General features: G+C 41.4%; 2 protein-coding genes across 4 annotated transcripts in view; one reads left to right on the forward strand and one right to left on the reverse strand.

The window, feature by feature from the left end:
• Window positions 1-148: 148 nt before the first annotated feature.
• rab14l (RAB14, member RAS oncogene family, like) lies at window positions 149-16,822 on the forward strand. The gene is made up of 8 exons (XM_080865871.1): window positions 149-288; window positions 6,251-6,309; window positions 7,431-7,484; window positions 8,143-8,320; window positions 10,785-10,851; window positions 13,793-13,880; window positions 14,295-14,325; window positions 14,426-16,822. The coding sequence occupies exons 2-8, from the start codon at window positions 6,258-6,260 to the stop codon at window positions 14,601-14,603; spliced, it is 648 nt and encodes a 215-aa protein (XP_080721997.1). The 5' UTR covers window positions 149-288; window positions 6,251-6,257; the 3' UTR covers window positions 14,604-16,822.
• Window positions 16,823-18,735: 1,913 nt separating this feature from the next.
• Window positions 18,736-25,988, reverse strand: part of abl1 (c-abl oncogene 1, non-receptor tyrosine kinase) — a 32,112-nt gene continuing 24,859 nt past the window's right edge. For all 3 annotated transcript variants that reach the window (XM_080865848.1, XM_080865847.1, XM_080865849.1), the window contains 9 exons: window positions 25,397-25,692; window positions 23,228-23,500; window positions 22,942-23,026; window positions 22,500-22,677; window positions 21,737-21,921; window positions 21,431-21,583; window positions 21,252-21,341; window positions 20,963-21,088; window positions 18,736-20,443 (listed from right to left, as the gene is read on the reverse strand). In XM_080865848.1, the coding sequence (XP_080721974.1) occupies window positions 18,807-20,443; window positions 20,963-21,088; window positions 21,252-21,341; window positions 21,431-21,583; window positions 21,737-21,921; window positions 22,500-22,677; window positions 22,942-23,026; window positions 23,228-23,500; window positions 25,397-25,692 (3,023 nt within the window). In that variant the 3' untranslated portion in view covers window positions 18,736-18,806. The remainder of the gene's footprint in view (window positions 20,444-20,962; window positions 21,089-21,251; window positions 21,342-21,430; window positions 21,584-21,736; window positions 21,922-22,499; window positions 22,678-22,941; window positions 23,027-23,227; window positions 23,501-25,396; window positions 25,693-25,988) is intronic.

Raw genomic sequence — 25,988 nt, forward strand, 5'->3', positions numbered from 1 at the left:
ACCAAAGTGATTATTTCATAGTGTGACATGACGATTGCTCCCTGTTAAGCAGTTTACGAGAGTAGTAACCTTTGCAAGAATACACCTGTGAAGGTGATTACCTTCGAGGAGGCAGTGCATAAGTTGCAAATCGCCGCATACGAGGCTCTTTGTCCCAGAAGCCCATTGTATAGAGCAGAGGAAACCCTGTGCCGTGAGCAGCCATCTTGGATAGACAGATCATACTTGAGCCAGGATAACCTGCATACCTCCTGTGAACAGCTCAAAGCGCAAAAGACTTAATATCTGGTAAGGACAGAAGAAGGGGGGTATTTGATTGCACTCATAGACGCCCGTGTAATGTGTAATAAATGTAGAGAAACTGATATTTAAACGAAGAAACCCTTGGAAGTGTTAAGCTTTCTTGTGTTTTCCAGGAGTCAGCTAGGTGGAAAGCTAACGATGGTAGCTAACAGATGACTAATGCAAGGTTGGGTTCTAAGTCCAATATTGTGAGGCATCACATATTAAACGGTTATGGAAAAAATGCTACTGTTTACGACAAAGGGCTTGGTTTTCTTGAAATAACAAGATAACGCGTTACGTGTTTGCCATTAGCTGACAAACTAGCCTGCTAAAACTGTCGCTAGCTTTCGTTAGTTTAGTGTATTGAGGCATTTTTCATGAAATTGGGCTCAGGCCAGGTTGCGTTTCTGAACCTGTTTTTACTCAATAATGCATTTAAATCAGCTGTTTGTGTGGCGATGAGGGCAGGTGGCTTATGTGCTTTGATTTATGGGATTTGTTGTTATCCGTCTCTGTCAGCTAGCAAGTGACTAGCTAACGCAAACTTGTTTGTCAAAACATCCAATTTAAGGCCGTATATTTATCTGAATTTGCCATCTAAATGTCTGTTCAAGTCAGTATCAGGTTTTATATCCATTTCCGCTTCGTAGCAGCACTCTTTTTTTCACGCATGGAATCTAATCTCAGAGATTTAGTCATAGCGACGCTGTCATTTTTGCCGGTTGTCAAGCTAACGTTAAGCTAGTCGCCGTCGGTAAGAAACAGGCATTTCGTTAGGGTTCCATATTGAAGGGTCAACCTCCGATATCCAAGTCGGGTTTGACGATGGATTTGACTGGCCCGTCTAATTCCTTGTTTTTGTGTAGGAATAACTGTAACAAAGCGATTTTTTTCCCTGTACTGCAATGCTAATCCCTTAGCCGGTAGTGTATTAGCTTCTTATTTGGGTGTCCTTTTTCCAAAGAGCAGGCATACACGATTTTAAATAAATAAATAAATAAATAAAATTGGTCATTGAGTTAACGATGGTAACTTTTGTATGGTCGAAATTTGGATAGCTTTGCCTTCGTCGACATTTAAAGTGCTGCATCATTTCTGTTTCTGGTGTTAGTGCACTGTGTGTTAGTGGACATTATCTTAAATTATTACCGCGTTACTTAATATTTAGTTTTTTGTTTTACTGTAAGCATGTAAACACGTCACTCATTTTTGTATCGCGGTAGCGTCCTTCAAGAGTGTATATAATAGCTATGGGGTATCACGTTCTTTTTAGTCACGTGATTTGAGTGGTGGGTCTGAACATCACGGAGACAGTGTGACTATATGTGTCATGATTTCCTGAAATCACATCATCTCTTTGCCTCTATGAGGAATGTCTGTTGAGAGGAAGAAAGGCAGTGTCCCTGTTTCTCTAGAGAAAGCTTCAGGAAAGGAGAAGTGCTGAGGCTGCAGTCTGGTCACATGGTCTTGACTCGCCTTCTCCTTGACTGATACTCATGGGGTTTATTTCTATGCCATGTGTAGCGGTGGGAGGAAAAAAGGGTGTAAAATGAAGTCGAATGTCACAGCCAAGTCACATTTTACTTTTGCTCTTTCTGGGGATTGTGCAAAATCAACAGGCCATCACTTTGGAGCTAGAGAGACCACATGAGGGTCATGTGACAGCAGAGAGCCTAGAAAAAGAGTGTGTGAAACAATATGTTGGGAGTTAAAAGGATGGTAGTGAGGTGTGACAGCTTCAAGGTCCTATACTAAATCATGGTGTGGAGCATAAGTGCAATGTTATGTTTTGTCTTTACCCACATGAATCACACTGTAGGGATTAATGAAATGTAAACATACATTGTGTCTACTGTGTTTGTGATTTTTCACGATGATTTCAGACTTGATAATGCACCACAATGTAGAAATAATGTAGGTATCCACCAGTGATTACAGATTACGTTTTTGGTAATGTAGTAACATAATGTGTTATTGTACTAAATTCAGTAATCACTTTACAGTTACAGTTATATTGTTAATTTCATTACAAAGGTTCTTCACTTATGTGAATAGTGAGCGAATGAAAAGGTACTGTGTAATTTATTACTTCTATGGAGCAACCCCAAGTCTGGTACCTGGATAGAATACGGGCATTTATAAATAGGAAGTTTATGCATACATTTTTTTTATATATATTATTTTTTTTGTTGTAGTTAGCTGCTTGTTGGTGGTGTGATTAAACACTAAAGCACAGGTCAAGTTGCAGAAGACTGTGCCAAATCTTTTCTTGGACCACCCACAGAAACACAGTCACAAAGGCACTGCTAGCGCTAAGAGTTGTTTACATCTCTTGAAAATATAACACTCAGGAACTTTTGCTCTTATTAATTAAGAAAAATACAACTACTACATTGTTAGCTGTCTAGTTTTAATTTGTCTTTGTACACCTATATTTCTGTCTTGTTTTCAGTTGTCACATTTCTAGTTTTTTTCCTCAGTCAAAGCTCGAGTCAATATGAGTATGTGTAAACATGAGGGTTTGTGACCCAACATTGTTTTTACTGTTATAAAAGCTAAAGTTTAATTGATATCTTTATCTGATTCAACCTCAGTTAAGTAGCCTGCAGCGTCTTATGTCTTTATTTCAACCATGTACTCAATTTTTTTTATTCTGTTTCTTGCACTTTTTTCTTCTTTTGCTGTCTGTATTTTTCCATTTATTTGCTTTTTCTATTTCCACTTTTTCTCTTGCTACATGCATTTCTAACGATTGAGTTTAAATTAAGCTGACCAATCTGCAGATGTAGAAGTACGTGCGTAAAACCAGCATTGTGTTGTGCTCGGGCACTGTGATTTCGGTTTCTAGGAACTGCTCTGACTGCAGTATAGTTTCCTTTGAACTTCATGTGAGAATGACACTGGTTTAAGGCAGATTATCTTTGCAAGTTACAGAGAAATCATTTGTCTGCTGAATGATTATTCTTTTGATTAAGTCTGAATTATTTACTACTCCTACAGCAGTCAATCGTGTACAGCAGCATCTCGATTTAATACTGTGCAGCAGTAATTAAGGTAACTATCACAAAATAATTTTCCTTCATAGAAATACGAGATCAGTATAGAATTCATTCCATCCATGTTTTGACAGATAACACGAAAGGTGAGAATGAGAATATCACTGCGCTGAGCCAGTTGTGTGGTTGGAACAGCCGCATCACGTTAGGTTCATGCAAATAGCATATGAGAAGTACACAACAGTACATTAGGTTTGTAAATGAGATGAGACAAAATGACAACACAAAATGTTCAAACTTGAGTAATAGCGTTATAGAACATAACAACCTGACAGACTTGGCCCAAGGCCCAAAAGATGAGGATATGATATAGGATAGGATGTATATTTGAGGGTCCAAAGAGTTCAGTGGTGTGGAGGTTGGCTATTTATTTTTGGCTTTTTAAAGTTTGACAAGAAAGAAAAGTAGCATACACTGGAAAATGTGTCAAAAACATGTTTTTACAAAGGCAAGTATCGTTTTGCCACGTGCACAGTTGACCATTTACCTGCACAGCACAAGACGACAGTCCCAGAACTTTCTCCTATACCACGCCTTACGACAAAATACAGAGTAACACAGACATCACTGATGCAACAACCAACCTGTGTTGTAAAAGTCATGATGCCAGTAAGCACAGTTGAAATTTTCAGATGTAACCAACTGATTCAAGTAATTGACCCTTGTCACCAACTCCCTGGGCATAAACAGTTCTCGCTTTGCCAACCACACACAGAGCGTAGAGACACAGCTTGGTGACCACATCACATTTGTGGTCAAGTCGCACATCTGATCCATGTACGAGTCTTGCTGCCCCTCAGAGGCAGTACTATACTCTCGTGCCTTTTTTGTTTGTTTAATATTATTCATAAACACAGACACCCGTATAACATTCTACAGTGAATTTGTTGAAGTTTTGACAAAAAAAGTGTTTACATCTAAATTAATTAAAATTAAGCTTGAAAAACAGTGATTTCATTTATATTGTGGTTGATATCAATAATCATGAATATAATCTGGTGAAAAGAAAAAAAAAATAGCGTGGCAAGGTTGTTGGTTTTTTTCTCTTTTCTTGCCTAGCCTTAGTGTTAAAGGAATTTTATACCAAAATTGATTGTTTAAAAAAAATAATAATTACAGACTGACACCCTCATACCTTCTTACTACTTTACTTACTAGTAATTAAGATTTTAAAAATCACTGGTAAGCCAGCTGCTGGTATTTCTTTATTTTACCACAATATGGTGAGTAGTGTTGATAAGCGGTAATTACTGTTATCAGTATTTGGTATTTATAGATCCTAACAATGCCTATTAATGGACCTAGTTGTAATATAATTGTTGTAATTCTGGTTTGATTGTGAACACTGAAGCATCCGCAGTTGCTTCAGTGCTATGCCTCCCATGCAGCAGGTCTTTTGCGCTGTTGGAAATGAGCACTGTCAGCAGCAACTGTGGAATCAAACGACCACACCTTTAGTTCTCTGCATCATTTCTGCTAAGAGGTGTGTGCGTGTGTGATGTTGTCAGATTAATGGAAAGGAGTGAAAGTCTGAAAGAGCCTTCTCAGAAGTGAGATTGAGACAGGAAGGTAATGGGATTCCTTCTTGAAAGTCTTTCTAATAACTGAAAAGCTCTAACACTGTTAAAAAAGATCCATCACCTCTCTGGTCTCACCCTTCAAAGGTTGTCGTAGATATGAGTACTCTGAAGTATATTTGTGATTTTCTGTAGTAAGGGTGTTGTAGACTGGCGCAGACCGTATTATTTATTTATTTATTTATTTATTTTTTAAATGTGACAGTACTTTTCTGCATTCATAATTCTGTCAATTTGGGCAAGATCACCAGCACCACTGGCTATAATGAAGCCTCAAACATGACCAGGCCTCGGCAGCAAGTGTCCAAAGAAAAACTTTAAAAGACCTTCAGAAAGCCTGCAGAACTACTGCTTAACACTACTTAAAAAAAATAAAATAAATAACACTGGAAACTTCCTTGAAAAGTTAATATAAAGGAAATGAGCAGTGGTACAAGACTTTTGCAAAGTATTTGAATCATATCACCTGCTAGTTTAATATCCCTCCATCTAGTAAAAAGTATTGTTGGATAGTTCATGCATGGAAATGTACCCTCTGGTTGCTTTATGTACAATTAAAGTATAGGGATTTTCATGTTATGTTTGTCCATTTGATAAACACAATTTATTCAAAGCATTATTTATAGCATTTATTATTTAAAGTATTTTGAATGAACCTAAACCAATTTAATGTAAATCACAGTTCTGGTAAATTTACTTTTATGCTTGGTGCCAAAATTGTGTTTGGCAGGTTTTTCCCTTCATATTAGAAACAAAAAACAACATTGAAAAAAAATCCATGTTCAATTGCTGATGAGTTAAATTTATTTGTGTTCTTGAAGCTTTTGTGTAGTTAGTCCTTTTGGTCATGAATGTAATCAGCCTTCTCAGCTGTCTGAACCTTCACTTCAGGACTATGCTAATCCTGTAACTACTCGCTGGAATTTGTACAGCTTTTACTGGAGATCAGTAATCACACCTGTAACACAGTCATTAAACAGTAAGCGGCTCCATTACTGTTACTACAGGACTTGTTGTTTTATTTATATCCACACATCGTGTTGTTTTTGCATAAAGTGCAGAAGGTGTGAGAAAGAGCTGTCCATGCTTAATTGTCTTTGTCTTTTCTTATTCATTGCATCATGTGCAGTTTATTTATATGGAGTCAAAACCTTACCAGATTAGTAAACCTCTTGCTGATCTGAGTGGAAGATTAGTGGAAGTGTTCAGGGAAACTGACTGTAAAAGTCAAATGATTATAATCTACATGTATTGACCCCTCTTAAGGAAAAGTTGCTTTTCTCTGTTAAAGGTTTAAGTGGCTAAACTGTTCTTCTGTTTTTCCTCTTTCAGAGCCACAATGGCCACCGCACCGTACAACTACTCCTACATTTTCAAATACATCATTATCGGTAAGTGATCAGTACCAATTGCCAGCAGTTTGGAGGCTCTCTAGTGACTAATATTGATGGCACTTCTCACAAACTGCACATTTATTGTACTTCCATTACATGGTGGCTTTGAGTGGGTCCAGCGTATGTCATATTAGTCCATTTTTGAAGGTAACATAACTGAGTACTTCTAACAAGGGGGTGTTCTGGCATAGGGCTGTTCGATATAACGATATATATCGGATGACGATATAAAAACATCTATCGTTTCATTTTACGCTATCATTTGTTTTGTGGTGTCGCAAAATAAACTGTTTACGTCAATATTTTTCATCGTTTTGATGGTCACTGTAGTGGCTATATTAATTTCTTAAAGTTCTCTCTTTCTCTTGTATTTTATATAACCACACTACGGATGGACAAGCGCCTGTTTTTATGCGTTGTGGTTAGCAATAACGACGGTAACAGCATTGCGTGTCCGCTTGTTTATGTTCCACATACACCTTTCACAATAAAGCTCAAGATCCTGTTGAGACTTTTCAAAATAAACTGAATCACGTGAAAGAGCAGATTATTTACGGATGAGAAGTAAAAAAAGAGCCGTCAGGTGCTAAAAAATAAACCTTAGACGCAAACGTTAGAACAGGCTTACACGCTGTGTAATAAATACTCACAAAGAAAACGGCGGCTGTTACAACTTATGTCTAAAAATGTATAGTTTCATGCATCGGTTAAAACACTCAACTCCAGCTACATGACGCGCAGCTGGAAATTAAGAAGTATTTTTAGTAAGTTTTATATGACTTAGGTGTATGATATTGTTCACAGCAAATTTATTGGGGGTATTTTGAAGTGCAAAAGTACTTCAGACTTAATCAAAGCATAATATAGATGTACCATTAGTGAGAAAATTGTTTTTCGACAATAAAAAACATTTATTGTCAAAATCTGCAGGACCACATACACTCAAGTGCATCTATCCCCGTCTGTCTCTCTCATTAAGTCCACATGAAATTTTAAGTGTAGTTGCTGACTGTCACTGAGGGTCTGCTGCATCATGCATGGGGGCAACACTTCAGGCTTGAATAGAGAACTGTTGTTCTTCTGTTATTTCCTTGGTTGACCTGAGTTTCTCTCCACAGGGGACATGGGGGTAGGGAAGTCATGTTTGCTTCACCAGTTCACAGAAAAGAAATGTAAGTGCTGCCCTGCTTTTTTTTTTTTTTTCTTCTTTTGACTCCTTTTCATCTCTGCGTGTGCCCCAGTGCATGTGAGATTTGCCAGGTTTAACTGGAGTGGCTAAATCTCTTTGGATTTCTTTTATACACCAGCGGAAGTCAGCAGCATAGATGTGGAGTGTGAGCTCAACAGTGAGAGTCTCTTCTTCTGTGTATGAGCCAGCTGCAGCCTCCCATTACCATTCAGCTCAGTTGTTTAGTGCTACTATTAACAAGCCAGATGCTGTGTTACTCATTCACTTGTCCACAATCGCATCCTGCCTGCACCCATACACCAGTGCACACATGCATACACACACTGGAGTGATGTAGAAGAGGGTTTCAGTGGCAGTTTCAAACAAATTGATACATCAAGAGTGTTTGCAGTTTAGACAAAGTGATGACTTTAAAGACTGCGATTAATTATTGATGCAACTGCTGCTGCCGTACAGTAGGAACAAGTTGGCTATGTGTGACCTATACATATTGAATAATGTTTGTTACTACGTAATTTTAAGTTCAAACTAGGCACGTGTTTTGTTAAAGTTCACAAAACGGATGACAGAAGAAAGACTTGCCCTTACTAATGTTTTTGTATTTCAACAGTAGAATTCATTGACATACTTATTCTCCCCAGTCATGGCTGACTGCCCTCATACTATTGGCGTGGAGTTTGGTACGAGGATAATCGAAGTAAGTGGGCAGAAGATCAAGCTCCAGATCTGGGACACAGCAGGACAAGAGCGCTTCAGGGCCGTCACCCGCTCCTACTACCGCGGGGCCGCAGGGGCGCTTATGGTCTACGACATCACCAGGTAGAGCGTGCTTGTTATGTATTGATGCAGTCATGGTCACCGCTTAACACAGAAACTTTGACAGTGTACACTAGAGCTGCACGATTAATCATTAGAAAATCGCGATCTCAATTCATACTTATGTGCGATCTCATTTCCAAATGACAACGATTTAAAAAAAAAAAAAAAACGAGAGACGACGACGATTGTACCGCATTTTGATCCGGGACGTAATCTGCATGAAAACAAGCGCTCACTCTTCCTGCTCAACAAATGACAAGAGCGGAGCCTTATACCACGTAATACAGGAGCTGGCTGCTAAAATTGGCAGGGAAAAAACAACGGAGAGCACGTCAGGGATGACAAGAAAGTGACAGGAGAAAATCCGTCCCGGTCAACCACCCAAACATCAACAACGGGATCCTTATACAGCGCTTCCCTATACACGTCGAACTCCCGCAGGCACAAAGAAATTACGGAGGCTATCACTTATCACCTGACCAAAGATATGGCTCCCATCAACACTGTGCAAAACGAGGGATTTAGGAAAATCATCAACACCCTAAACAAACGCTACACAGTGCCATCCCGCAACTATTTTTCTATTGTTGCACTACCTGCTCTATACACGCAGCGTCGAGCAACGGTGGAGACGGAATTTCAAGCAGTACATTTTGCGGCAACAACAAAATGTGAGACATTTGTTGTTTTTATGTTTATTTATTGTTTTTATGTTCAGTCTCAACTGTTACGAAGTTGATGTGCAGTTAATAAGCGCAATAAATATTTATACTGGAAAAGAAAAGCGTGAGAGAATCGTGATCTCAATTCTAAGCAAAAAAATCGTGATTCTCATTTTATGCAAAATCGTGCAGCCCTAGTGTACACAATAGCCATATAGTGCATTGTGCAGAAAGAGGAAGTTAAAGGAAAGCATGAACATTTGATAACCGCACCGTTCAGCCCAGCACACCTACTCCTGAACAAATACAAATAGTTTGTGTTACTGCATGCGACTGACCTTCTTACCCAAACTGTTAGATGGTATCAGTGGTATGCCAAGCAAACACAGCTGAACATGTGGAATGTCTGTCCAAACTGCAACCACCTCCAGTATGGCCTCTAGGGCTAAATGAGTGCCAACGCAGTGTTTTCTTTGTCATCTATGGTTTCTGTGACTATACACCTAACTATAACCATATCCTTTAATGAAAAGATGTGGCTTTCATTTGCATTCTTCTGTTTTTATGTATACATTTGTTATTAACATGGGCCACACCAGTGTAGACAGTAGGTTGTGTTGGATAAGTAACATTCAAATTATTTCTTTTAACCTCCAGAGACCCTGTGTGTTCATAGGGACTCATTATATTTGAGCTTTCCTGCACTTTCCCCTTTTTTCTGCTCAGTACTTTAAGCACTGTTCAGTTCACTGTGTTATGCTGTTGAATAAACTCATTGTCCCTACATGGGGTGGCTCTAGCTCAGGAGGTAGAGCAGGTCATCTGCTAATCTGAAGGTTGGTGGTTCGATCACTGCTGCAAGGCAAATATCCTTTGGTGTGCAATATCCAGGTTAGATGGATGCATTCATTATTACATGAATAGGTGTAAATGGGTGAATTAGGAGCGTTGTATAATGTGCTCTGAGTGCTCAGTCAAAAACTGCTATATCAGAACCAGTCCATTTACCATATGAAGACATGTTTTTCTTTGTAATTACTCTGTAACAAAGTGATCACTTCCCTTTTGAAGGCAAAGTTTAGTTTATATACTTATCAGTCCAACTAATCACAGCCAAAAAGAGTTACTTTGACTGAGTTACCCTGAGCTGCTCACTTATTTCCCAAAGGCTCACCACTAGTGGATGGATTCACATATTTGATTTGGCACAGATATCTAAATTTACGCCGGATGCCCTTTCTGATGCAACCCACCTATTTATCCACATGGAGTAGCTTGTCACCGCTGGGCTACATTTGTGCCCAAATCTTTTGCATGCAAGACAAATGTGTTAACCACTATCTAGGAGAAATTAAAAATGTACCAGGAACAAGAGCTCGGGTCTCTGGAGGTCAAGAAACCAATGCAGAATTGTCTGTCTCGTAACCTGCCTGAAATCTTGTGAGCAGACTTCAGAGCGTCTGAATTTGTTAACTTGATGGCTCAAAATAAAATTTTGAGGACTGGTTCATTTATTGGAAAATGGAAATGAGGCTGTAACTTGGATAATGTGGCATTGGAGTTGGTAGCTGCATCGTCAGGCACAGGAAGCTGTTGATATAAATAAAGTTTATACTTATGATCTGGAGAAAGCAGTATCACTTCCAGATGTATCCATAACTCCCAGATGATTTCCTCCATGGTTATTGTTGCCTGTATTATATGGCAGCTGCTGCCTCTTTTCAAATCCATCCTCAGAGATGGCAGGATGTTATGTCTTTGCTTGTCGTCATAGTAACCTCTGTCCCTCTGATGTCAAACAGGAGAAGCACGTACAACCATCTCAGCAGCTGGCTGACTGATGCCAGAAACCTCACCAACCCCAATACTGTGAGTACACGCACTGAAATTAATGATTGTCTTAAGCTGCACACGTGTCTCCACAGGCTCGTCTCTGCACTCTCTTTCTGCATTGATTTCTCTTCTTTTAATTGCTTTAAGTTGTCGCTATGCTGTTTATCCCTTTGTCACCCCCCTGTTAGTCTTTTTGGAGCCACTCAGCCCTGTCCATTTCTTAAATAGGTTTTTCTTGGTAAATATGATTAGCTCTAAACCTTCCTGCTCTCACTCTCAGAGGTCTGTGTTCCATCAGGGAAGTGTGTTTGTGCAACATGACACTTCCTGTTCACATTTTAGATGGCAGAAAGCAAAAAGGGATGTTTCTGTATATCCAGTCACAACTATACACAGGCTTTGTATGGAGCTGTGTTATCCACTGCTCATTTTAATGACGAGTACAAGTAAACTTTACTAAGCTAATATGAACAGTATTAAGTTTTTGGTTTCTTTCTGGCACAGTCCACTTTAACAGAATCTGAACACTTTGAAGTTGTTAAATCTGGGACTTTTACTATGAAGTGAATCCATCAAGCTACACCAATATTATTAATCCTGCTAAACATTTACACAAAGGTGGTTATCAACTTAAAGTCAACATAGACTTTTACCTAGTTTAGTTGTGAACACAAACATAGAGGCAGTGTTGGCAGCATGTGATCAGTCACAAACACAGAGGTTTACTGGTATCATAGCTGAATTATTTTACTAACAGAGAGCAAACTGTAATGTTAGATAAATCTGAAGAAGTTAAACACATGATGCTCAATGTTCTGAGCAGAGCTTCTGCAGCCAGTGTGTGAAAGAATACAGTATGAATAGGAGTATTAAAGTGCCATACAGCACTGCAGTTAGTGACAGTGTGCTACATAACTTATTTAAAGCCAGCATGGAAATTGCCCCCCAAAATGTTTTAGTTACATACGTTTGAGTAATCCCCCATCTTTAACTCATCGGAACATCTGACAGTATTTATAATTAAATTCAGTGTGACTAGGCTCTTTTAGAGCCAGTGTGAAAGAAGATGGCAAGTAAAGAAGAAATAAAAATCCTATAAATCAATAATAATTATTATTCATAATTAATTTTATATGCAATCAACAAGTTGAAGGGTTAGGGGTGATATTGCTATACTAATACATGTTTAAAAAAAATAAATTAAGAGTTTCTTGCATGTGTAACATTGCTTGCAGCCATCCATTTTTTTATTATTTTTTTATTTATTTTGATGCTTGTCACAAAGAGACAAAATCTTTAGACGGTCCCTAAGAAAAAAACAACCCAAAAACTCACTTTCTTACAAAGATCCACCGGATCTTCTAGGAATTATAATGTATTTTTTTTTCAGAGGACTGATTGGTGAGCAGGTGCTGATTTCTGTACAAGTTGATCTCTTATCTAATATAAACTTCAGCATAAGTTACCATGGTGATGTATCCTGGGAAGTGACCCCACTTCTAAACACTAAAAAGACTGGAGATAAACCTGAGGCCTTTACTATGAAACAGAATGTGCCTCAGGTTGAGGGAAAGAAATCAAATTTGTTTTCATGTCCCTAAACAGTATATACAGCTATCCTTAATATATTTATAACAGATTAGAATAATTTTGATCAGTCTAATAGGTTAAATGTGTTTCATCTGAGCTGTAAAGATGAGGATTCTTCTAAACTTGTGTTAATGTTGTGAAACGGGCAGATCTGACTCCACTGACAGGTGGTTTCTGATCTTGTTTGCATGCATACCAGAGAGGAGAGCGTCAAATCACAAATGAGTGTTCAGTGCACATAGCACTGTGGGCAGTGATGACTGTACATCTTCCAAAAGCAAAAGCCAAAACTACGCTGAGCTGTGAAATAGAACTGCTGTTTGCCAATTTTAAATACTTTAGCACAAAGTGGTGGCACTGTTGGTGTTGTCACAGCATCTGCCCCAACTCCCAACATCTGCCTGCCTTGGTTTTAGACGATATAATTGACGCGAGACAAAATACTTTACAACTCCACAACTTTGATGGGGTTTTTTTTGCACTAATAATGTATTTTCACTTAAAGTTATACACACACAGTACGGTAATATTATGTTGAAGCACCGTACGTATCACTCGGCGAGGCTCCTGCCTACGATAGCCTTAATGCTCCGACAATCCATCAAGCGGTGCGGCTTAGTAGCTTACGAAAGTCGTACTAAAACATTTTTTGACAGATTGTTGAGCGCCGTGTACCACATAAAATTGGTTCGAGGTCAGTAAGCACAACCAGAATTCATACATAAGGTGCACCGGATTATAAGGGGCACTGCTGATTTTTCAGAAAATCAAAGGATTGGTTTTAAGTGTGCCTTGTTTTCCGAAAAACACGGTAATAACGACGGCCCGCTAGCATGCTCCACCAAAAATTGTGCTTTGGTGTGTATCTGACGGACGAAACCCAAACTAGTTCATAACCACTGAAGTTGCAGCATTTTTAAAAACCAATTGTGGTTCAGCTGTTTCATTCAACGATCCGCTTTTCCCTCCCACGTGTGTATGAAAACAAAGGCACTGCGCATGCGCATTTTAGCCATATTCTATCGCGATATTTCATTTTCTTATCATTGCCTAATATTGCCGGTATTAGCCCTAGTGCTGAACAATTCTGCAGTAAAAGCAAAAGAAATTGGCATGTAAAAGGTGGTGTACAGCAGTTTTGGTTTAGTCATTTTGTCACTCTTTTAGAAAGAAGTTCAGTAAATCTCTAATTACATCGCAGTTGCTAAGGATCCTGTTGAGCACACGTTCTCTCAATCAATATCTTAAAATTAGCTCAGCAACGTAGTGGAGTCTTCCTGGATTGCCCTTGGCTTTATTATCTCTCAAAGGATTAGACAGCAAATTTCTCCCAGACAAAGTGTCCAGGGGATCGTCTCACACTCTCTTCCCTTGTGTTTATCATTAGGTGATCATTCTCATAGGAAATAAAGCCGACTTGGAGGCCCAGAGGGATGTTACGTATGAGGAAGCGAAGCAGTTTGCCGAGGAGAACGGTGAGCGAGACGTCAACCGGTGCATGCTGGGAGGTTAAGGTGGAAAAAGGTTTCAGTGGGAGGCAATTTTAGCCATTTACATCTGTCTAAGAATAACTTTCAACAGGATAATATTCACGGGATTCTTAACAAAATGTCCACAAATATTGACACTAAAATGAGTTTTCTGTGATCTGTCTCTAAGATGGTTTTGATTTGAACTCTATTTAAAAAAAAAAAAAAAAAAAAGGGGGGGGGGGGGGGCAAAGCCAAGATTAACATCTTTCAGTTTACTTTGGTGGGACAGTAAATTCTAGGAGAAATGGAGCAATATTAATTAAAAGAGGGGGTGAATGATGACTTGGTATTTGAGGTATGCACACTTGGCGCTGTGTTTTAGTGACTCAGTCATTGTGTCTGTTTTATGTTGAACAGGTTTGTTGTTCTTGGAAGCCAGCGCAAAAACGTAAGTCTGCACAACTTCAGCTTTCCAGTTCCTGCAGAACAAGATCCGATCAGCCGTCTTCTGTGTAGCTCACATTTGTGTGTATGCCCTGTCTGTTCAGAGGTGAAAACGTTGAGGACGCCTTCCTGGAAGCTGCTAAGAAGATCTACCAGAATATCCAAGATGGCAGCCTGGACCTGAATGCTGCCGAGTCGGGGGTTCAGCATAAGCCCTCGGCCCCTCAGGGCGGCCGGATAACAAACGAACCACAGCCCCAGAGGGAAGGCTGCGGCTGCTAATGACCAAGCAAAAAGCCCCTTTGCCCCATTTCTCCCACTGTCTGTCTGTCCCACCCCCTTTCCTGTCCTGCCAATCCCCTCCATTCCATCCACCACCTCCGTGCATTCACACCCCATCCCACTGCACCAGGTGCTGCGTGAGAGCAGGGCTGCGGAGGGAAGGAACAGAGGGGGGTGAATATCGACTTGGGCCAGGCTGAGCTGGGCTTTGTGGACTACATCTCCCCCTTCTCCTCCTCCTCTTCCTCCTCCTCTTTAATCTCGATCAGTGTATTGTCATCCGATAACGCTTCTTCTTCCACCCCCCCACAAAGCTCTCACACCATTCAGCCTAGTTCCCTCCATCATAGTATCATAGAATCCACCACACATTACACAGGTCACTGACACTTTAGATAGATGTAATGTTCATACGATAATGATAAAGCAAGACTGTTTTTTTTTATGTTGGATTTTATAGCTATATGCGAAATGTAAACACTGCGTTAAGTTTCATCCACCACCAATCAGTTGGAACTAAATTATATTCCCAGAGTCCGCCTCCCCTGCATGGGTTACATTTCCTGTATTTTATCAGCACACGCAAATGTGATATCTCACTCGTGCTTATTTGCTTGGGAGCAGAACGCAATGGTGATGAAGTCATGTATCAAGCAGCCACACGGGTAGACGCTCTTAAGCACGTGTCCAGGAATGTGTAGTTGAGGGAGCTTTTTCCAGCGGTCTCGATTCAAACCTGCCTGTGTCTTTTAAATTCTGCTTTCTCTGCTTTGGCACAGTCCTTTGCCAGATGTGGCAATGCTGATATTCTCAGAAAGAAGGAGGGGGGGGGGTCTAGAAAACTAGGAATTACCCAGAAATTCTTTGTGGATTATTCCCCGGGCCTCTCCACTGAGTTATTACATGGAATATTGGGTGTTTTCCAGCTTGTCTGTGTTTGTATAGACTGAGCTAAAATGACACTTTAACAACAACAGCCACCCTGTGACTTTTTTGTTTGTTTTTGTCACACAAAGATTTTTTTTATTTTGCACCAGCTCTTCTTCTTTATCTCCCATTTCACACCCAAACTCTCCCTCACGTCACGTATAACAAGATTGTCTTTACCAGCATTTTCTTTGTCATTGTTTGTTGCCTTATTATTAATGTTATTACTCTGGAATCTTTGTTTTGCTGCACTTGCTCTTCACACTGCTCTCTGAATTCAATTCGATTCAATAAATCAGCTCTTTTAGATTCATTGTCACATTTTACTGAAACAAATAACTGAAGTACTTGAGGTAGTCGGCACGGTCACAGTATCTTAAATGGCCAAGTATTAGGAGCAAAGTCCCGACTGTTTAAGTGGAAAAATATACTCGTCCCTCCTGTATAATCAACAAAGCCGCACTAAAGAGCCCATTTCTTCTGCCTCCTATAAAGCGACACCAAGCAGTGTGCCCCCCGAAACATGACAAAAGAAAAAAAATCTGTCTCCTTTTTCAAGTACGAATATTTGTACCATAGTGTTTCCCCGATTGGACAGCTGTATATATTGCTTCTTAACTACTGGTGATGACCTCGCTACTGTACTTTGAATTTAGAAATTTATTTGGTCGCTCTGCCAATTTCTGTACAGTTGGTGTGCTAGTGGGTTGCCTGTAATTCATGCTTGGGAAAAATTCTGTAACATAGTTTCTATTAATAAATGTATGTAAAGGACAGATAACTAGACACCCTCCCCCATCACCCCGTCTGCACACTACTGAACCTGCCGAGTGGTTGAGGGGTGAGGAAGCGGATTGAGATGATGCGCAAACTATTTATGTCTGCCTTGATTCTTATATCTGTAACGGAGCAGAGAGTGGGGCACTCTGTTTATATTCTGTTTTCTTTTTCCACCCCTTCGTCGCTCCTCTGTATGGGAGGGGCTGCATCGCTGTCTTAACTCTTTTGGGGAGTGGGGGATTGCTTTGTTATCGTGGGAAGTGGGCCGGCCGGGTCTTCCTTTTATTTTATTTTTTTTTTTCCTGTGTCCCCCACCTGTTCTGCAGTTTGAGTGACCACTTCCTGCTTTTGTCTAAGTACAAAAAGAAACGTACATATGTATAAATTTTTAAGGAGCTGTGCTAACATTTAAATGCGTTCTCTTGCGTGTATATGATTTTAAAATGTTGACATTTTGATTTTAATGAAAAAAATACTCTAGACAGAAAAAAATAAATTATACATAACCTGTTGCTGTGTCCTTTTTTTTTTAAAAAATCTGTGGTGGCAAATGAGAAGAGCACTTTTAATATCCTGTCTACTACAAGCGAAGAGCATCACACCGTTCCAGTTTGTGCTGGAGGTATCGTGTTAGCACAAGACACTGTCTGAAATTTTGCAGTGAGAAGAAAAAGCTCTACCTAGATGTTATCATACTCTAACCATTTTAGGTGGGAGAGAAAAGTCAAATGGTTTCTGAAAGATCATTTCTTTCACTTCACAGCCAAAATGACCAAATAAGCCGTACACAAAATGTATTTCAAGTAGCACAACTGCTTTGTTTTTTATTGCAACGAAAATTGCACCAAGGGTAGAGGGGAGAAAGGGGGGGGGGGGGGGGGGGGGGGCGACATTTACAAGTGAAAGTTTGTGTACAAAATTGGCGAGGAGGCTTGGACACAAAATTCGAGTAGTGGTATGGTTGGTACAGGAAGTTTTTCGTCTTTTTTTTTTTTAAAGAAGCCAACACTGACAGTACCATGTTGAAGTCAAGGCAACTAGCAGTTGATTTTTGTCCTCAGGCATCGCAGTCAGACGGGGCACACGGGGATGACACGACAACACAAATACTGACACTGTGCGAGAGATGCAAGTGAGGAAAGAACGTGGTGAAAGTGAAATCTGACGAGTTCTTTCAGTCCGTATTGGTCACCTCCTCACATCATTTTGTAGCACAGCAAGTGATAGCTCCATAAACATTTTAGTCCAGTGTTTCCCCCAGGATTTTTTTTTCCTCTGGGGTGAAAAGGCCTCAAAACAGCATTCAGACCATTCGAACATGCGAGGAAGGCCCGTCGGAAACGCTGTTTCAGTCTGTTACCCCCTCCTAACAGATCAGACGGCGTGCTGCTGCGGGGCCAGTCTGCTACTGATGGCTTTTATGACATGTAGTGAAAGTTGAATCAAACTTGTTTAGTAAAAAGAAGTCCAGTCTAAGGACAATGCAAATCAACAGATCCACTGAGAACCCTGGTCCCTCTCCCAGTATAGACTGGAAACAAAGGTTGTTTTTTTTTTTTGGTATGGCAGACATGGAAATCCAAGAAACACGCCTAAAAACAGCCATTCTCAACCACTTGATAAAAGCATGTTTCTGCACTTGTAAAGTGTCAAGAGTAAGAACAGCTCTGCCGGTAAGTGTTTAAGGCACTAATTGTTACCCAAGTGTGCAGAAAAGCAGAACTGTGAAGGCTAGAGGCTCATCCTGCCTCATTTGCTCGCTCCCATTATAACATTATGGCACGTGGTTGCAAATACTGCAGAAGAGCATTCATACAAAAACACTGACACAATTCCATCACTCAGCACACAACCAGACATTGATGGCATTAAAAAAAACAAGAAAATGTAGGGGCATGTGGGACAAAACACAGAGTCTTACAAACACTGTGAGAAAAGTTCCTTAACGCTTACATTTAAAAATGGCATTTGTGTTACAAAGGCAAACTACAAGATGAGGTTAAGCATTTTTGTTTTTGTTCACTGTTGTCAGCATTAATGATTTAAAAAAATGAAACACTAACAGTGATGGAAACAATTATCACAGGTCTTTTCTTTTAATACTCGAGTCAGTGATAAAGGGAAGAAACCAAAAACATAAGACATGATCATTTCAAAAAGAAAAATCAACCATGAAAGGTTACGTTGATGAAAGATTTGGCCCCTCGCCTCATGTGAAGGCCAAATGACAGTGTTTATTCATAGTTAAGGCTTTTCAATGTTACAGACTGTCTGATGGCATCTACATAAAGCTTTCTTTGATTCAGTCCGGAGTAACCACATGCTTAAGTGTTTCAGAACATACTAGAGTATGTGTGAACCTCCACCTCTGCTGCTCTCCAGCATGAGCTGGGCCTGGGTAACAGTTGGCCCACATGCATGGAGAGGGGGGGGGGGAAGGGTAGTGTAACATAAAATGTTATCATTTTTATGTCTGATAGTGTCATATTCTAGGCGCTACCTCTGAACAATGTCACTGATCTCTTTGACGGAGGACAGCAGCTTGCTGAAGTCCTGCTGTGCACTCGAGCCCCCCGTGGCATTGGGGCAGATCTGAAGCTCTCGCAAGCTGCTCTCAAGCTTGTTGATGGCCTCGCGAAAGGCAAACTTGTTCCTCATCTGCTGAATGGAGTCAACATAGCTCACGCAGTACTTTGACAGGTTCTTGCCGGCCTCCAGCACGGCGCTGTGGCTACCCGTTTGCTCGGAGTTGCGGGAAATGGCGGCGCGGAGCAGCTCGGTGCCCTCCAGCACCATTTCGCGTGTCACGGCTGAGTTTGGAGTGCGCTCGGAGGCCTGGCGGGGTGCAGTCTTGCGGAGGGAGGATCGGGTTTTCGCTAGAGGGGTGAATGCAGTAGGTGAATTTGGATCGTTGGGGGAGGTGAGGGGAGAAGACAAACCTCCAAGGCTCTGGCTGGAGGGGGAGCTGGTTACTGAAGTGGAAGAGGCGGAGGTCTTTAACGGTTGAGGTTTAGAGGTGGAGCCCAAGGGCAGCTTCTTGGAGGCCTCACTCAGGGGTAAGCGGGCTTGGTCACTGGGAGTGGCTGTGTGGTGGGGATCTGAGATGGAAGGGAGGCACTTAGCTTTGATTTCTGAAGCAGTCGGGGAGGGGAGCTCTTGAGTGGGGCTGCGGGAGACCTTTCCCGTTTTTGCATTAGTGGGTGGTGGAGGTGGGGCTGGCTTGGGTTTCTGTATTTTTACTCGATCCCTGCTGGAGGAGAACTCCGTGTGCTTGTTTCTGCGAGCCCTGCATTCTTCTCCAGCTGCTCCCATAGGAGGGAACACATTGGGCTTCAGAAGCTCGGCATGCAGAGCGCTGGTCTTGGAGCTTTCTGGCCCTGACACACTGGGTCTCTTCACCACCTTAGGTGTCAAAGCCTTGGGACTGGAACCAGGACTGAGATCATTATCTCTGCCTAAGAAGGTGGATGAAATATCTGGAGATGTATTCAGGCGTGGTGGGGGAGTCAGGGTGCCCATCCGTGGCGCATTCTCTCCTTTCTGCTGCTTTCGTGGCAGAGCTGGCTTGCCCCCGACGGTGCCTGTGTCGAAGCGGCGATGGCTCAGATCTCGCGGCAGTGTGACAGACTTACATTCTGTGCCATCTGAGCCAGTGGGCATGGACCAGAAAAACCTAGAGTTAGAAAAGGGTTCCTCCTCACTAGGTGGAGTTGTTGCTCCCTTTCCACCTGGGCTAGTCACTACAAGAGGTAACTTCTTTCTAGGGCAAGAAGGTACTGGGTAGGTAGGAGCCCCATTAGTTATACCTGCTGCTCCATTATTATTCGTACTGTGGAGGCCATGTATGGCGTCATTAATGCCCAATGATGCCCCGTTGTTAAAGATGTCACTGTCTCGAGGATCTTGAGTAACGCACCTCCTGTCAGAGAGGCAGTCTCCTTTAAAAGAGGAGCTGCGTGTGGGAGGAGTTGGCGCACTCTTTTTCTTTTTCTTGATGAGGCTGAGAAAGCCACGCGTCTTGTCCTTGTCCTTGGGCAGCAAGCGATCGTCCTCATTCAGGTTGCTGTCCAGGGGGGGGCGCTCTTTCCTGGGGAGCATGGGTGACGACACAGCCCCCTCCGTTTCCAACAGATCTGTGGAAGAGCATAAAAGAACCAGGGGACTATCAGCAAAGGCAATCAAACAACTATAGATTTTTATTTGTATTTTTTTCTAAAAAAAATTTTTTTCAAGAAAGCGTAAAAGCAAGCTCCACCAGTGTGTCTGCCAAACATATTTAGAGCAATGTCAGGGCAAAGAGAAGGGCAGGACAGCAGATCATGTATAATTAAGTCCTCACAGCTGGAGAAAAAATGCTTTGGTGGGAACAATCCTTATTATGTGGTTACAGCCAAACAATTCAGTAAGAACTTGATCTTGCAGGTTGTCAAAAGCTCAGACCGTCTTTACTTCAAAGGGAAATTGGTGGTGAGACATTGTTTCATTTTACCCACAGAACGTTTTGTGGTCTTTAATTCTTACCGATTATTAAGATTATGAATGTGAGCATCAAATACTGCACTACTTATTTCAGGGTAATGTAAATAAAGTGTGAAGGTATATTTAACAACTAGCAATAAAGGCACCAGGCATACTCTTTAAGTTCATGTCACCTGGGCTCTCTGTATCTCGGCTGTCTATGTTGCTCTTGCGAGGTCTGGTCTTGGTGGGCAGCTCCGGAGCCTGCTGGATGGAGCCTAATGTCTTCTTTCCTTTCTTTCCCAACTCCTTTTCCACCTCTAAAATCACAAATACAAGAAGGTTTGGACATATTAGCAACAAACAACAGGCTTGAGTGTGTTTACATCAGGATATCTATGTAACACACTCAAGCCTGAGGAGTATCAGAACAGTTTGCCCCAAACTGAAGAGGTTTTAGACAGAAAAGAAATGGACACTGACCATCAGAGATGCTGGATTCCTGGAACATGGTCTCAAAGGCTTGGTGGGTTTCAGCAAAAGTTGGACGTTCTGAAGGGTTCCACTTCCAACCTGACAAAAAGAAAAGGAAAACAAAAAGTTATTCCAAAACAGAAGCGTGCCTTTAATCATGTTTTTACAAGATGGGTTGTGGTACTCACAGGCCATCATGAGCTCATAGACCTTCTCGGGGCAGCCCTCTGGTCGATCCATACGATAGTCTTTTTCTAACAGTTCATAGACCTGGGACAGGTCGATGCCAGGGTAAGGAGACATGCCATATGTGGCAATCTCCCACAGCAGCACACCAAATGCTGCAGGAACAAGTTGAACAAGACAATAAATCAAAAAAGAACAAAGTCAAAGACTACGAATTGAGATCATGTGAGGAATATGTGCAAATTAGAATGAGGGAAATTAAATTTGTTTCACATTGTTTAACAGCAGAGTAAAAGACAGGAGCTCACCCCAGACATCAGACTTAATCGAGAACTTGTTGTAAGCCAGACTCTCTGGAGCTGTCCACTTGATCGGGAACTTGGCCCCGGCATGAGCCGTGTAGGTATCGCCAATCATCAGCCTGCTCAGGCCAAAATCTGCAACCTTCACCAGGTGGTTCTCCCCAACGAGACAGTTACGGGCTGCCAAGTCCCTACAGAAGAAAAAGCAGTTATGAGAGGAAGTGATGAATGGGAAGCTGTATAGAAATGCTGACTTTGAAAATGAGAAATGAGAATTTATTAAGCTGATATGAACCCAAAAGAAAAGAAACAACAGAACAGCGGTGTGTTTTGTTACAGAATCCTCTCAGGTGCCATATTTCTACAGATGAGTTGTGGGGTAAAAAAAAAAAGAAAAAAAAAAGAATAAATTTACAATTGCAAGCTGAGTCGTGTCAGGCTTAAAAATTAAAATCCAGTTTCACAAATATGTAAGTCATAAGTCATATAATCGCTTCCAAAAGATACGGCTGGACGTGCCAGAACAAACAAGCTTTGCTACAAGATCGACTTGTCTGTGATACAATGAGAGTGTGAGAGGAGCACTGCTCAGGAAGGAGAGGGGAGGAAAAAAAAGAAAAATAAGAGAAAATGAGATATGAGGTCAAAGGTGTTTTTTGTCCCTTCCAGCTTAAAACTGAAGATGGGTAAAAAAAAACCAATAAAAAAACATCTGTCTTATAAACCCAGGACAGGTTAGCAAGTTTGCTTTTTAGGCCTTCAAACCCACCTGTGTATAAAGTTTTTTTTCTCCAGGTATTCCATGGCAGAGGAGATCTGTGTGGCCATGTGTAGCAGCACCACAGCATTGACCTCCTCTCTGTTGCACTCCCTCAGGTAGTCCAGCAGGTTACCGTGGGTCATGAACTCTGTGATGATGTAGAACGGGGGCTCCCGTGTGCACACGCCTGCCAAAAACACGAGTCCCGCAACACAAATCATCATCTCACAGCTTTTCTTGGGTGCAGTTTTTATTCCAGATGCAACCCCAAAGTGAACCATTTCTCCTCCTGGCTTGTTAGGCAAACACGTGTACACATCTACACTATGGAGCCACTAAAAACAAAATACATCATTTCTAGCAGAAGATTTTGCGTACATGTGTTACATTTAAACAGTGTTTATGTAAAACCCCCACATTAAAGCAATGATTGTTGTTTTTAGTCACATACCTAACAGCTGCACCAGGTTAGGGTGTTTGATCTCTTTCATAACCGCAGCCTCCTTCAGAAACTCCTCCACCTCCATCGTATCCTCCTACACAGTTTATGGAAAGAAAGAAAAAAGAAAGTGAGGACAGCAAAGGATGGCTGGGTGCAGTTGCATCTGTGCTACACCAGATGGTAGCATTATTCAGCCAAATTAAAACCATAGCTTGGAATGTTAATATGTAACACCAGTAGTTGTCAAAATGTTTCCACATGAGTAGGTCGATGCTAATCTTCTCTGTCTCCGTACCTTTAACGTCTTGACTGCCACGGTGAGGTTGTACTTCTTCCAAACGCCTTCGTACACTTCCCCATACTGGCCCCCTCCTAGTTTGTGCTTCATGGTAATGTCAGTGCGCTCCATCTCCCACTTATCGTAGTTGGGAGAAACTCCATAGATGGTGGGCTTGTTACGCTTCGGCGCTGGGTAGTGCAGTGTCGTGATGAGGCCGTCGGCCACGGTGGAATGGTGGTGCACCAGCTCGGCCAGTGTGTTGAAACGGCTGTCAGATGAGACGTAAAGCTGTAGAGAGGGGGGGGGGGGGAGATTCTATATTTGAGTGGATGCAAGAGATTAGAGATCAGATTTTCTTAGCCTATCAGAGGCTCGTACAGTATTTGGCAGGTGGAAGGATACTGGACAGAACAAAGTGGACAGATTTTCTAGCCTTTTCGGAACAAAAACTGATTTTTGTTCCAGAATGTGACTTCTGCCTTCTTTTATTCTTGTGAATACGCTCTTTGCCTAAGGCCTGTGGAGGGAGGAAAAAAGGAAAGAAAGAGAACAACCTTGACTGCGGTGAAGAGTCCGCAGAAACCTCAAGACGATTTAATGGTTTAAACCATGACCATTTACTAAATCTAGGAGGGGGAAGAAAAAAAAGAGCTTACCAACATGAAAATCTTTTTTCTTTTTTTTTCTCTATTCAGAGCAGTGTTAATAACAGAGCCAATGTGCAACAAAACCTGCAGCTCCAGGGAGTGCTGAGGTAATTTCAAATTATTGGCGAACTCTATCATACCAGACGCTTGACTTGTAGCTCAGTGGGAGGATGGAAAACAATATGCGATGGGGAACCAAGTGTATGTGTGTGTGTGTGTGTGTGAGAGAGAGCGTCTGTGTTTGTCCATTCGCTTCTTTGTATGTGTGTGCATACTTGGCTGCATCTGTGCTAATGCATGTCTTTGCATGGGCGTCAGTGTCTGGCCAGGCCTTGCGTCTGCTGGTCATTATGAGAAGCACAGTGGCAGTTAGAGGCATTCTTCTCATAGCTGGCGTTCCTAAACCTAGTTCACCTCGCTCCATCACAAACAGCAGGGTGACACGGCCAAAAGTGGCTTCTCGACCGATATAGCCTCAAAGGGGAGGAGGGGGGAATCCCACTCAAGAAATTCAGCCACCTACGTGGATCTGCCATGAACATTAAATACTGGTAGTCTGCATTTTTAAAGTTCTTAAAATAAACCTCTTTTAAGTTGTTGGCCAGCCTCAACTCCAAAGGATTTAAGCAAAATGTTACAATTAGAAGTACAGAAACATGTAAAACTTGTAGGTCTTTAGTCTTGAATAAAATTAAATCAAGCACGAATTAAAACAAATCTCTTTCATCTTTTTTTCCCCTCTAGAGACACTCCACATTTAAAACTTAAGAGTAAGACTAGTGTGACAGTGGATTGTGCAAGCAGGAGGTTGTTTAATCCTTTCTTTGTGCTGGTGCAATTATACCTGCAGCACTGTTGCCACTGCTAGCCAATATAAATAATAGGCCTTCTTGTCCCCACTGGTTTTCCATCATTCTTCGGCCGGAATGACGGTGGAAATGGTATTAAATTATACAATTGTATTTTGTGTGGTTTTAAATATGCCATTAAAAATATTTGATTTAATTTGACTTGTACAGTGCCCGTAAGGCAAGACAGGAAGGCAGCATTTAGTGCGTATTAGAGTGAGTGTATGTGAGTTGGTAATGCTGTGATACTCAAGGAGACAACAATATGAACAATATGTGCAAGTAAGTTAAACGATTACTTCCTATAGATATTTTTGGCAAGAACGCAGCACACTATAAAAATACACTTGGCCTATTGTGGCTTGCTGGTGTGTGTGTGTGTGTCGTTAATTAATTAAATTACTTAAAAACACTGAGCTAGAGTTTTGAATGTGTTGCAAGAACACACATTTAAAAACTATCATGAACACACTGTTAGCACTACCTGATTACCAAGACGTGCTGGCCAGTCAGATACAGATGAACCATCCAAGTACCAACTATTGTGAAAGCATGTGAGAAAACAACCACTTAGAGACGTGGAGTAAGTTGGAAAAGTGCTTGTAAAGAACCCATTTAAAAAAAACAAAAAAAGACAAAAACATAAATACTTTCTTATCGTGTGACTCTTTCTCACCGCTGATACCCACCTTGCCATCAGACGCAGTGTTAATCCTGTAATGGTACACTCTCCCCTCATACCGCAGAGAAATGGACCTCTGACCGGGGCTGCTTTCGCTTTCACGGACCAGAAAGCTCCCGTTGATGCCCGAGCTGAGCAGATACTCTGCCGCGTTCCGTGACACGGGTCCATGGTACCAGCTGTGCTTCTCCAGGCTGTTGACTGGGGTGATGTAGTTGGACGGCACCCAACCTTGGCCATTCTTGGTCTGTGCTTCACACCACTCGCCGTTATGATTGTAACCCAGCACACGCAGCTTCTCCCCTAGTCAACATAGAAAGTCAACATTATTATATCATGTCTGGAATATTGTAATTAATTATTCAGTAGTTGCAAAAACTCCTCGGAATGTCTCAAAGTTGTTTGGAACACCCCTACAAGACTTCTGGTTGAGTCTTCTAAGTACTCCGATCACACTGTTGCCAATTCACTCACACTGACTCTCTATTAACCTCAGAGTCCATTTTAAGATTCTGATTTTGACTTTTAGAGCTTTATTTGACTTTTACATTCATAGACAGAGCTTTTGCAAAAGTGGCCACCCAGACTCTCCCTGCGAC

The sequence above is a fragment of the Rhamphochromis sp. 'chilingali' genome (genome assembly GCF_963969265.1).
Source record: "Rhamphochromis sp. 'chilingali' genome assembly, chromosome: 2".
NCBI classification, from domain to species: Eukaryota; Metazoa; Chordata; class Actinopteri; order Cichliformes; family Cichlidae; genus Rhamphochromis; species Rhamphochromis sp. 'chilingali'.